At 44.5% G+C, this 12,414-nt stretch overlaps 1 protein-coding gene across 1 annotated transcript in view; it reads right to left on the bottom strand.

Annotated features, from left to right (window-relative positions):
- The window catches only part of GPR107 (G protein-coupled receptor 107), a 58,890-nt gene that overhangs the window by 33,404 nt on the left and 13,072 nt on the right, over window positions 1-12,414 (bottom strand). The window contains exons 5-10 of the mRNA XM_061433838.1: window positions 11,731-11,870; window positions 10,108-10,145; window positions 8,593-8,649; window positions 5,919-6,029; window positions 5,274-5,407; window positions 948-1,023 (exon numbers count right to left, since the gene is read on the bottom strand). Coding sequence (XP_061289822.1) covers window positions 948-1,023; window positions 5,274-5,407; window positions 5,919-6,029; window positions 8,593-8,649; window positions 10,108-10,145; window positions 11,731-11,870 — 556 coding nt within the window. The remainder of the gene's footprint in view (window positions 1-947; window positions 1,024-5,273; window positions 5,408-5,918; window positions 6,030-8,592; window positions 8,650-10,107; window positions 10,146-11,730; window positions 11,871-12,414) is intronic.

The following is a 12,414-nucleotide window of genomic DNA, read 5'->3' as shown; positions in this document are numbered from 1 at the left end:
TACATAAGAAATAACTCAGTTAAAAAACCTATGTGGAACCACCCAGCTTCAACTCTATTTTCTTTGGGGGGAAAAAAAGAACCAAACCTGTAAATTTAGAGCTACCTGAAGCTACCAATGAATTTCCACTAAAGTGGCCAGCTTCAGTAGTGCCCCAAATGCTTGCAGGCAGGACGCCCAAAGCTGACATCAGTTCCTTCGTGCACCTTTCATTCCTCCTCACGTGGCTGTCTGGATATGAAAGTGACCCAAGAATCCCATGACTCGTCATCTGCATGATTCCAGAAGGAATCTTTTTACCTTAATCCAAATGGGAAACTAGCCAAATAATCGTCATTTCTTGAAACTACAACTGGATACGTTATTACTTTTTCTAGGACAACATTTTTAAGGGCAGTAGGCTCCTGAGAGTCTGGAGACTGTCACCCTCACAGATGGGGCCCACAGATATCTCGCAGGCGTACAAAGTGGGGAAGCTGTGATTGTCTCCCACGGGCTGGCTCATTTCAGTCTGCATCGGCACTAAACATTCAGAGCTTGACTCAATTCTTATGCCTCAATCTTTAGAGTGTCAGTTTCCTCTCAAACAAGTATGCTAACAGTGAATTTCAAATCAAATGGGAACATGGGGGAATATTTCAAAAAATAAAGGAAGCTGTGGAAACAATTCATGAGGTGGCCCTCTAATCTCAAGAAATGACTAGAAGGGTGAAAAAATAAACACCTACAAGAGAAAACTCTGAGTCTGTAGATAATATCTAAAGATGTCTTAAGTCTAGCACTAGGGAGGCTATGATGATTTATCCCATGACCAGCCCTTCCTGGACCAAAGGAGGCTTCATGGCAAAGGCATTCTTTTATCTGTTGTTGGATGTAGCCTGTCTTCCAACTTATTTTCCCTGATAGTATAGGTATTTCATAAATGACTCCAAAACATGAATACGTACTGCGTGGAACACCAAGGAAAGAGACTTGGTGAAAGGAAGGGCAGCCATCAGCCAGTGAATTTTAAATACATCATTCCTATAAAACAGAAAGAAAAGAATTTAAGGACAATTTTACACTCCCAAAGGATAGCTGAAGCCCCACCCATCATATATTTATAAGGAAGTCGTAAATATGATCTAAGCAAACCACAAACACAAAGCTTTTTTAAAAAGTGGTTGCTGCCAGCAGAGAAGGCGTGGAATGGGGTTCCAAGTCATCTCTACCATGTAATCCAACTCTGTGAATGGAGCCAAGTTATGCACAATGGGTTCCCAGGCCTGATAAGATAGAAATCTAAACAGGTTGCCAGTTTCCTCTCCGGAAACCACCCTGGAAAGCCCACAGAGGCAAGAAAGAGGCAGATGGATCTATGAAAATGGCACAAAATCCCCAAGAAGGCAGAGGTGACTGGGCACAGCTCTAGGGAAAATTGCTAGCCCAGAGGAGAGGTGGGCTTGGTGCTAGGTAGCAGGGATGGTCAAAGACCGTGCCCCTCTCTGTCCCCTCAAGGCTGGAACCTGCCAAACACACCAGGCCAGTGAGACACAGCACCCACTCCCCCCCACATCCTCTACGGGCACTAGTCCACCCTCAGGCTGCCAGACATTCAATTCCTCTACCCCTTCCCGCCTCGCCCTAGGAGTTAACCTGTGAGACACACAAAACCATGACAGAGAAAAAGTTTTAAACCCTATGAAAGAAAGCAAAGACTTGAGGAAGAGCGACAGGGGGAATTCCCACTCTCTGATATCAAGACAATCTGCAAAGATACACCAGTTAAAATATGGGGGACAGTGAGCATCAGAGAAATAAACCAACAGAACAGACTAGAAAGCTTATGGATAGATTTGTGCATGTATGGAAGCTTAATATTTAAGGTGACACCAAGTCAATGGGAAAAGAAGAGGCTGCTTAATAACTGGCACTGGAGGAAAAAAAAAACCAACCTCAGCTCAAACCTATATAATAAATGAAGAAAGCTGACCTCAGCTTCACACTTACCTATACCCCAGGGGGATTTGGCTGCTAAACAGAAAATAGACATTTTGTGATCTGGAGTAGGAATGGGCCTCTCAGGATCCACGAGGCACGACCCAGAAGGCTACAACTACATGGCCTCGACTCCATCAACGTGAAAGATTTTCCCTCAACAATTCAACTGGGAAAAGAAATCGCCAATGTCTTAAGACATACGAGGGACTGAGACTCCAATGTGCACGAACTCAAGCACAGCAACCAGGGACAGACAGCAAACCCGGCAGAAGGATAATGCAAACACGGGCCGTCACACGGGGAAGCCCGGGAGGCTGAAGACACGCCAGAGAAAACCAGGCACCGGCTCAGGTGTCAGTGCTGGCGCGTGCGGGAGCAGCACCACCCGCCCAGGCCCTGCGGGAAGCAACCTGGCAGCGCTCGGTGAAACTGAAGAAGTGCACGCCCCACGCGCAGCGCGCCTCCTTCCGGAATGAACCTCAGAGGCTGCCCAAGCCGTCTGGGGACAGGCAGGCGGGCGGGTGACAGGGTAGGGGAGCAGGGAGATGAGAACAAGCTAAGGGTCCACCACGAAGGGGGCGGGCAAGCGAAACGGGGCGCCCACTGGATGACACGGAGGAGCTGAACAGCCATGAACTGGACGCACATGCAGCGATGTGCCTGCATCTTAAAGAGGATGTTACCAAGTGAAACAAGGTACGAAAACAATACCTACAGACAGGACAGTTCATATAAATTAAAAACACATTCAATACCAGTAAACGTGATTTGTTTATCAAGATACACAAATACCCCAAAACACAAACGAAACACATTTGGGCGGCTGGCCGTGGGTGGGAAGGAACGAGAGAGGGGACAGGAAGTCAAACAGGAGAGGGCCTTGCACAGAACGATAAGGAGGGCGGGTCGTGAGTGACGCACACCAGTTTCCGGGCTGGCTTCCTCCCTGGTTCTTTCCTGCTCCAGGGCCTACCTACTTGAAGGTCGAAAGGGAAGTCAAGGCCAGAGGAGTCTGTCGGTCCTCAGTAGCCACGAGACTCACCCAGGCTGCAGAGCCGGCAAGGGCTAGGCTCACCCTCACGGCCTGGCCCTCTCGACCTGCAGCCTGGGGGACAGCGGCGACGGGAGGTGAAGGCAGGCAAGAGTTCGAGCTCTGGGGGGGCAGCGACCGGGCTCACACACGGGCTCTACCCTGACCACCCTCCTCTCACGAGGCCTCAGAAACCTCTGCTGAAAATGGCACCACCACACCCAGCACCGTGCTGGGCGGAGAGCGGCTCCAAGCGGGCCAGCTGTGCGTGTTCCCTCCCCGGCTCCCCATGCTCCGGGGCCACGACAGAACTCGCAGACGTGAGAGAGGCCACGACGGCACAGCAGACCAACGTGGGCCCAGGCCAGCTGTGCCCGGGACGCCAACTGTGGCTCTCACCTCCCCTCTCGAGGCCTCAACAAGCCAAGGCCCAAGTCTCTCAGCTCCCTCCAACTCTAGGGGCTGCAAGTCTCTCAAAGAGCCCTGGAGGCACATCCGTGATGTGACTCAAATCACCAACCCCCCGTGGCTCAAGACTCCTGGAAAAACACGGCGGGTGGGGGTGGGCAGAGGGCCAGAATGACATGTTTCTGGATCTACACTACACTTCAACAAGAAGTTTAAAATACACTGCCCAAAGCAGGTCAGCCTCGTTTAACCACAGGTTTTAAACTGTCATCACGGTTTTATATAAAAGTGAACCAGTGACAGTGACTGTTGCCTCGCTAAATAAAGGGAATTTAAAATACCAATGAACATCTGGCTAAGCTATTTTGCATGTGCCTCATCTTTGCATAGCACTCTGATTTGCAAAGCCCTCTTGTACACATCATTTCAGGGGAAATCACATAAGAAATCTGAAGATCTAAGACTTTGAGAGGAAGGCAGATTATGGCAGATTATGACTGTTTCAGTTCTGCAGCTGAGGAAAAAGAGAATTACAGAGTGAAGCCAGGTACACTTCAATCAGTAGCAACAACAGTCAGCATTTACATTTGAAAACCAGGTTTCCAACTCCTAGTTCTTACTTGTCTACTAAAGGTAAGAGCAAAACCTTAACAACAACAACAAAAAAAACCACCCTCCACCATCTTTTACGGCCTGAATTTGCAGGATTCTTTTTTTCTTATTAATGGTTTCCCGATCTCTAGTCCAAACATGATTATGTAGAGTCCTTCACAAGCAAACAAGACGTTCTTTGCATCCAGTGGGTGTAAAAGATTTACAACAAACAGGAAACAGCAAACCGCACCCAGCAGAGCCCAGTATTCAAGCTGAGCCATGTCCACTAGAAGACAGGCAGGCTACCAGGGCTTAGAGGTCTCCATTTCTGGCCCACTGCTCCAGAGGAGGCATCTGGTATTTGGGGTACTCATTTATTGTGTGAATTTAAATCTCTATTATGATACTGTATTTCCATACCTTCCTTTACTTCCATACCTTACATACTTCCTTTATAAAGTTTATGGACTTTATAACAAACACTATTCTTTAACTGAAAACTAGCATTTCGTTTCCACCTTGGGGGAGGGACACAGAATTAATCACTAGTTCCACTCATACGCTGCTGCTCCCCTCAAATACCAAGAAGAGGAAGTTAAAGCCTCGGGGGTTTCAGGAGAAAGGCCAAGAGTCAGGCAGGTAGGCCTTGAAGAGGTTTTCTTGAGCTTCTGGAGGGCAATGTCTACCCTGGCTGGGCCTTCAGAGCTCGGCAGCAGCTCCAGGCTCCCACCAGGCCCTGGGCCACGGTCACGCCTCTTGTCTTAAGAACAAATAGCCCCTGAATGTGACCAATGCATTCACTCTGAGTCCTGAGCTGGGGTGTCCTTGCTATGGAAAGTGAAGTCGCTCAGTCGCTCAGTCATGTCCAACTCTTTGTGACCCCGTGGACTCTAGCCTACCATGCTCCTCCGTCCATGGGATTTTCCAGGCAAGAGTACTGCAGTGGGTTGCCACTTCCTTCTCCAGACCTTGCTATGGAAACACTTGGCTTATATATTTTACTTCGATTGTATATTACTGAAGTATTTGGATTTGCTTTTTAAACCAAGCAATAGGAAGTAAACAAACATCATGGCATGCAAAGGCCTCCCACACTGTAAGGCTTCTGCAGAGTCCCCCTTGTTTCAGGGAAGATGCCCTTTGAAGAGGACGGGACTGCTAGTGACAAGGTCTCCTGGTTGGGAAGACAGCAACAGGTGAAACTAAACAAACACATCCCCAAACCCTGGGGGCTGAAGGGCTCAAGAAGGTGATAATTTACCGTCGTTTTCGAAGGATGTGAATCCAGATGGTCCCAGAGAGAAAGAAGAAGAAGGCCATGGAAATGTATAATTTGGGGAGAGGAATTTCTCCTGCTGAGAGGTAGCTGTCAGGATTCTTCTCTGTGATCTCGATCTGAAACCAACATGAGACTATTTTCACTTTTCAGAAACAGATCATCCCATATTCAGTAATTTGGAATCTCTGCTATTTCACAGAAGCTCAAGAAAGTGAGTACCGGAAGGTAACAACCATATTCTTTTAGGAAACAGAGCATAGATGACTTATAGACACTGTGACACTTTATTTTTTGGCTGCACCCTGAGGCGTGTGGGGGTCTCAGTTCCCTGCATCCCCGCCTTATTAGTGCAGAGTCTTAACCACTGGACCACATAGGAAGTCCAAACAACCACATTCTTAATGCACAGGCTGAAGTGTAAACACATCCTAATATAAATCCCTTATATTTCCTTTTGAAGAATCCTCTGCTGAAGTATGCTGGCCACTGGCAGAAATGTTATTCTGGCCATGTTTTTCTCTAACTCTGCTTAAATGTTCTTAAAACTGCTCTTAGAAAGAAAAAAACCATCTTGCATTTTACACAGCTGACAACATCTGTGTGGAGCAGTTTTCATATGGTACTCACATCAAGGCTGAACGAAAACTTGTCATTAGACCAAGCGTCACTTCCAAGACACTTATGAAAATAAAGACTGTAGAGGCCTTCTTGGTCATCAGTACTGATGTTAAAGAAAAACTGAAAATGAAGAAAAAAAAAGTTTAAGGATATCCAAATCCTCAGCTAAATTTTTAAATCTCAGAAAGAAATCATGAATACTACGAATAGAAGAAAACAGACCGTTTACTTAAGTTAATCAAACTCTCCTAGAGCAGAGTTCCAATACACTTTTTCTTATTCTATGATACCCTCCTAATATTTTAATGATTTTCAAGCGAACAGAAAAGTAGACTGGATTATACGGTCAACAGCTATGTACCCACTACCTAGACTCTACACTTTACTACACTTCCCTTATCACGTATCTATCCATCAGTGATGGGTTTTTGCCGAAGTCTGCAGAGCTAACTTAAGATGCGGTTACCTAGCTTTCAAGCCCACACATTACTGTTTTGCCCTTTAGGTAAAAAATACTTCTAAGAAAGAAAGGAGGTTCTTCTGGTACTTGAAAAACTAAAGGACCAGTATTTCCTCATCAAAATGTACCTGTATGATTTTAGACAACAGTAACAGAGGCTACATCTACTATGTTTAGAGATTTTTCTTTGTTTTTCAATATATTTCATGTATTCAAGTGAAGCTTAATGTAAATCAAAAAATGTTATTTATATATATACACACATATATATAATCACAGAATGTGACTGTTTGATCAATTCTAGGGAACATTTTACTGCAAGTCTAAAATATTAATATACTGTTTAGGGCTACATATACAAGTGGTGAACAATGAAGAAAACAAGGAAATGGTTATGGTAACATCTTTCATGACAGGAGTCACTCTAAAGAACATGAGGGACACAGGCATGGTAAGCATGGTCTAGTTCCTGTACCAGGTGATGGCTATGAAGGTGATTACTGATAATCACATATACTCAAGGTAAGTACGATACACTCTTCTATAGGTACCGTACCTCAAAATTTTAAAGAAGGGAAAAAAAGAGACATCTGTAAAAGGGGACTAATACAAGTACCGACTTTCATAGCTTGCTGGGAGGATGAACTGAGACAAGGTAAGGTGTGATACTTAGCAGGATGTCTGACATTCGTTCATACATTCATTCATCTCAGTAATTACTGATAGGAAGACTACTAGGGCCAGGCCCAAGATAAGGAATTTCACACAGAGCAGCAAGAAAGCAGACAGAAATCCCTGCCCGTATAGTTACCTTCTAAAGACAGAGAAACAATAAATATAACAAATACAGTATGCTGTACGCTGGAAAGAAGTATTAAGGGAAAAGGTAGAGCCGGGGGGTGGGCGGTGGGCTGCATTTAAAACAGTGCAACCGGAGGAAGCTTTGCTGAAAAGGTGACATTTGAGCCAAGACTTGAAGGAGGAAGAAAGTAAGCGTGAAGACTCTGTGGACGAGCTCTTCCCCAGTGGGGGCTGCGGGAGCAGAAGCCAGGCTTCACCTTCCCCAGGAGCAGCACGGCGGCCGCTGTGGCTGCAGCACAGCAACACAGAGAGCGCGGGGAGGAGACAGGACTGAGCTCAGAGTCGACAGCGGCCAGACCACGTGTGCTCGGAGACCAGCAGGAGGACTTGGGCTTCTACTATGAGACAGAGGGGAAGCTGCTGAGGGTTCAGAGCAGATGAGCACCCCATAAACTCTCAAGTCAGCTGTTAATACCGATGGCTACTAAAGTTAAATAACATCAACACTGTTACAGCAGCAAAAGAATCTATGGTGAGAACTCAGACCTGCAGATGCAGGGGCGGGGGCCTTTCAGAAGTGGTACAAATACAGAGAGTCTTGAGCACGGGTAAGGGCAGGGGTGCAGGCCATTGTCAGAAATGACAGAACCACACACTCAGGAGCTACGCATTTCACTCGAAGTAAATGATGCCTCAATGAAAACTGCTTAGAAAAAGAGGTAGTTATTCTTACAAGTTAATGGTAAGAGACTATTTGTACAGTGCTTTACAAAGCACTTTTATTTTTAAAAAATGATACACCTAACCACCCTGTGAGATGGGTGTCATCATTTTCCATTTTCAGATGATTAAAGAGTGAGGTTCAGAGGTTAAGTGAGTTGTCCAAGGTCACCACCTAGCATGTGGGCTCTGAGATCCAATTCAATGTCCTACCCCACACCCCACACACAGGCTGTGATGCTGCATGAACACTCGTGTGCAGTTAACGACGGTGACGGCTGAGCAGCTCACTCAGGCCTCTAAGTCTCAGTGAACTCGTCTCTGAAATGACAACATCATCCAAAAGATGACAATCATCCTTTCAGGTGGAGAATTCTGGGTTTCTGACACACTCTGAATGGGAGGCAGTGTGGGATTAGACAGGCAGAGTTGTGGGGACAGCCAGGGAGAACCGGGTTGGAACCTGGGCCTTGATGCTCACACTGGATACACAGTTATTCTCTCTCAGAGAAACATGGTTTGATAAGCAGCGGGTAACAATATCCACCTTGGAGGTTTGTTACGGAGAGAGTTCCTATATTCAAATGACTGGCACACAGCATATGTAAGTTGTTATTCCTAAATTGAAAGTTTCTTTAAAAATTCACCCTTTTACATGGCAGAGATAAATTCTACAAAGCTTGACTCAAAGAGATTACGTACCTGGAATGAAACCGCCCCATCATTATTATGAACAGAAAAGGATTTCTCTCCTGTTGCCTAAAAAAGACATTAACAACCTATTTTAGATGAGACCATCCAAAAAAACATGCTAGTAAAAATAAAAATTTCAAAGCTCCAAAACATGTTTTTCTAAAATCCTAGATTCGCTGGTCTTCAAAAGCTCAATGGAAAAGAAATTCACCATCTTTTCAATATGAATGAAATCCTGTTTTACAAAAAAAGGTAAACCTTTACCCGTTTCCTTTTCTCAGTTACGTCTCCTGTCGCCCCAACAGCCCCCTGCTCCCCGCTGAGCACCTCTCCAGTCTTACAGCTTTAGTAAGACAACGGACGCCAACCCAGGCCACGCCTCCACGCCCAACGTCAAACGACCGACACGCTGCCGCGGGCGCAGCGGACTACAGCCAAGTAACAGAGAGGACTACTGAGACGTGCGACGACACAGGAACCTCAGAGACTCACACTCCACGAGAGCACCTAGGGACAGGTCAGCGGCACCTCAGGACAGGAGGGGACGGATACGCTGTGGTGCTGGTTTCACAGGTGCACGTCAAGTCAGAACTTACTCAACTGCCACTTCAAATACGCACAGTTTGTAGTCTATCAATCTTACTTCAATAAAGCTGTTACAATGAAACCCTGCCATCTGGATGCTCCATCACTCAAATATTAAGATAACCCAAACTAAAACTTTCCCACGTGTCCTTCTGTTATTTCTGTTCCCCACCTCGCTGGGGGCAGGAAAGCAACCCCCTCTTCTCCCCGCTCCCCGCCGCCCTGGCCTCCCAGCCTGCTGCTCACTTCCTCCACATTCCGAAGCTCGGCGCTGGCTCAGATGCTCAACACCCGAAACCGCACGGTTACGACGGCACTCCTCCTGGTCCCTCTCAGGTCCCCGGCCCCCTCACCGCCGCCACCCTGCACGCTCCTTCTGAACAACGACTTTCCCTTAACATGTTCGGTATCACGTTCCATGCTGACCAAGGACACACGATGACTTCCTGTTTTCTGTGCATCGATATCTTCAATTTTTTGGCCCTCTATAATCTAAGATACCTCTCTCTGGTCCCAAATATATGTTATGTTTTACTTTCAGCAGGCCAGTGCCCAGCACTCGTCAGTGCTCATGTCCACTTCCAGTCTTTGCTCATGATGGTCTTCAGCCCCTTTTTTCTCATCTTCTTCCCCAAACAATCCACCACACTTCAAGCCCCAGTGACATCTCCCTCCAGGCGACTCTCAGATACCCCACTTCCCTCTCCCCTCACCATCTGAGCTTCTATCACATAAGGGCTGTGTAACTCAGCACTCAGTCTTACTCTGAAATTATTTCAGAGCATCCAAGTTCTCTCCCCAAACAGAAGGCAACCGCCTGCAGACTGAGCATGCAGATGTGTGTGTGTGTGTATACATATGCACAAGGACAGTCCTACATGCGCGTGAGCACACACACCTGGAAAAGCTGAGAGCGCACAGGTTGGGGTTAGTTCTTACCTTTGAATCCACGGTACTTCTTTTAGACTTTCCACTTTCTAAAAGAAGAATCATTTAAAAGATATTATTGCATGATTCAGCTCATAAGTATACTACGGTATCACTTTATGAGACTCTAGCTCATCTAACATCAAATAATTCAAACAAATAAACAAAATGGTGAGGCCACATGCCATCTTACAAACTTGCAATTCCTCAAAACCCCAAACATTCTTGAGCTGTAGAAGCCGCAAATTGGACATGTTCTATTACGAACACAATTTAATAAATGGCAACACTCAGCATCAACGAAGGAAATCGTCTCTAAATAACCTAGTGCATGTAACTGCCAAAGATACCACGTGGAATGACTTTTTTTCTAAGTGATGACACTTGAAACCAGATCACTGTTTAAAATATATACGTATGAGATTTATTTACATATGTAGAAAAAACAGCAAATATTACTAGCATAAAGCATACTTTTTTCTCACAGCAAGGAGTGTAAAGATTGCTAATGATTTCTTTCAATGAAAAGAGAGGGCCTCTGTGTCTTATTTTTACTTAAGTCGTTCTTTCTGAGGAAGAAACTCTCAAACTATATAGGAAGGGAGAGAGTTTCAGAATAAAAAGAAGGACGAAAATGTTCTGCCTAGGGAATGGTCACGTGAGCTCAAGGAACCTAGACGAGGAGAAGACGGTGCACATACATGGAGCCGCACCATCACACACGTGGAACACTCTGCACGTCTTTTAGTGTGTGTTAGAACGTTGACAAACTGAGAAAATAATACATAAATAATACTGTAACTAATAAAGTTATCTTTAAAGAACTCATATAAATTACTAGATAAACCTGATGGTCAATAAAAGAGGTGATAAATCTAAACTGGTAAATCAACATAGGGAGAAAAAGTGCGATCTCAGTGATAAGAGTGACTTCAAAACCAAGGACACCCCTTTGCCTTTCACTTTAGGATTTAAAAAACAAACACAACCAAAAACCCACTGCTGGCTAGGACTTGGTGATGTGGGTGCTATGATTATATATTTCCTAAAAGGAGTATAAATTCACACAACTCATGTGGAAAGGAATGAAAATATGTATCAATGTTCCCAAAAGTATTCATATCTTTTGAACCAGAAATTCCAGTTCCTGGAACTCAGCCTAAAAAAAAACGTTCTACATATGAAAAAAAAAAAAAATCTACAAATAAAGACGTCTGATGCAGCAATGCTTTATAATAGCATCAAAATAGAACTATGTCTCTTTAAGGGAAAATGCCAAGCAAACTATAGTATCCATTTAATGGGGCATCTGATAAGTATAAAAAAATTTTTAAGCTGAGTGAACAGGGATCTTATAAAATTATAAGATGACTATTAATTTTTAAAATCAAATGTTCTAGACTTAGGAAACAAGTTTAGAAGGAAATAGAAATTACTGATTATTCTAACATAGAGAATAAGGAAAAATGACTATTCTTTCTCCATCTTTCCTGTATTTTTCTTTGTTATGCATTTTTATATCACCTCAAAAGTAAAATAACGCTAAATAAAATCATGTTTGTTTTTAAGTAGGAACAAAAATGGATCTAGGAAGCAAGGTAGTGAAGGAAAGGCTAGTGTCTACCTTACAGTTACCTTGTTCTTTCGGAGCCTGGCTGCCTGATGAGACAGGGTTAACACCAGGCTCCTGGCTCTGACCAACAACCTTCTCATCCTTGGTAAAGATGATCTTTGGTAACTGGGCACCAGCTTCTGGTGGAGATCTTATTTTCACTCTATATTCAAGTAAGACAGAAGAAAAAGAGAAAGAGATCAAAGTAAAGCTTACGGCGGGTAGGTGTTGTCAGTTAGGTGTTGTTTCCAGCTCTAAGCCCATCATCTCATGCAGTCCGTGATGGACTGGATACAGATTCTATTATCTGCCTTTTACAGATGCTGAAATGGAAGCTAAAAGGTTAAAGAACTTGCCCAAGAGTAGCAAGCTAGTCAGCAGCTGGGGCAGCCCCACTCCAAAGTTTGAGTCTGTAGCAACCATTTGATTCTGAGGTATATATTTCCTCCCTAAGTATGTGTAATGTGTTCAACAAACTGATGATGATCAAGCTGAATGAACAGGGACGCTTATAAAATTATAAAATGACTATGGATTTTTAAAATCAGATGTTCTAGACTTAGGAAACAAGTTTAGAAGGAAATATAAATGACTGAGTATTCTAACGTGGGGAATCAGGAGAAATGACTATTCTTTCCCCATCTTTCCTGCACTTTGTGCACACGGGAAAAGGAACAAGAGGTTAAAAAAACCCAGTAAGACGTTAA

This window comes from Bos javanicus, chromosome 11, assembly GCF_032452875.1.
Source record: "Bos javanicus breed banteng chromosome 11, ARS-OSU_banteng_1.0, whole genome shotgun sequence".
NCBI lineage: Eukaryota > Metazoa > Chordata > Mammalia > Artiodactyla > Bovidae > Bos > Bos javanicus.
Note: the sequence above shows the minus strand (reverse complement) of the source record. Positions and strands in the feature narration are given on the sequence as shown.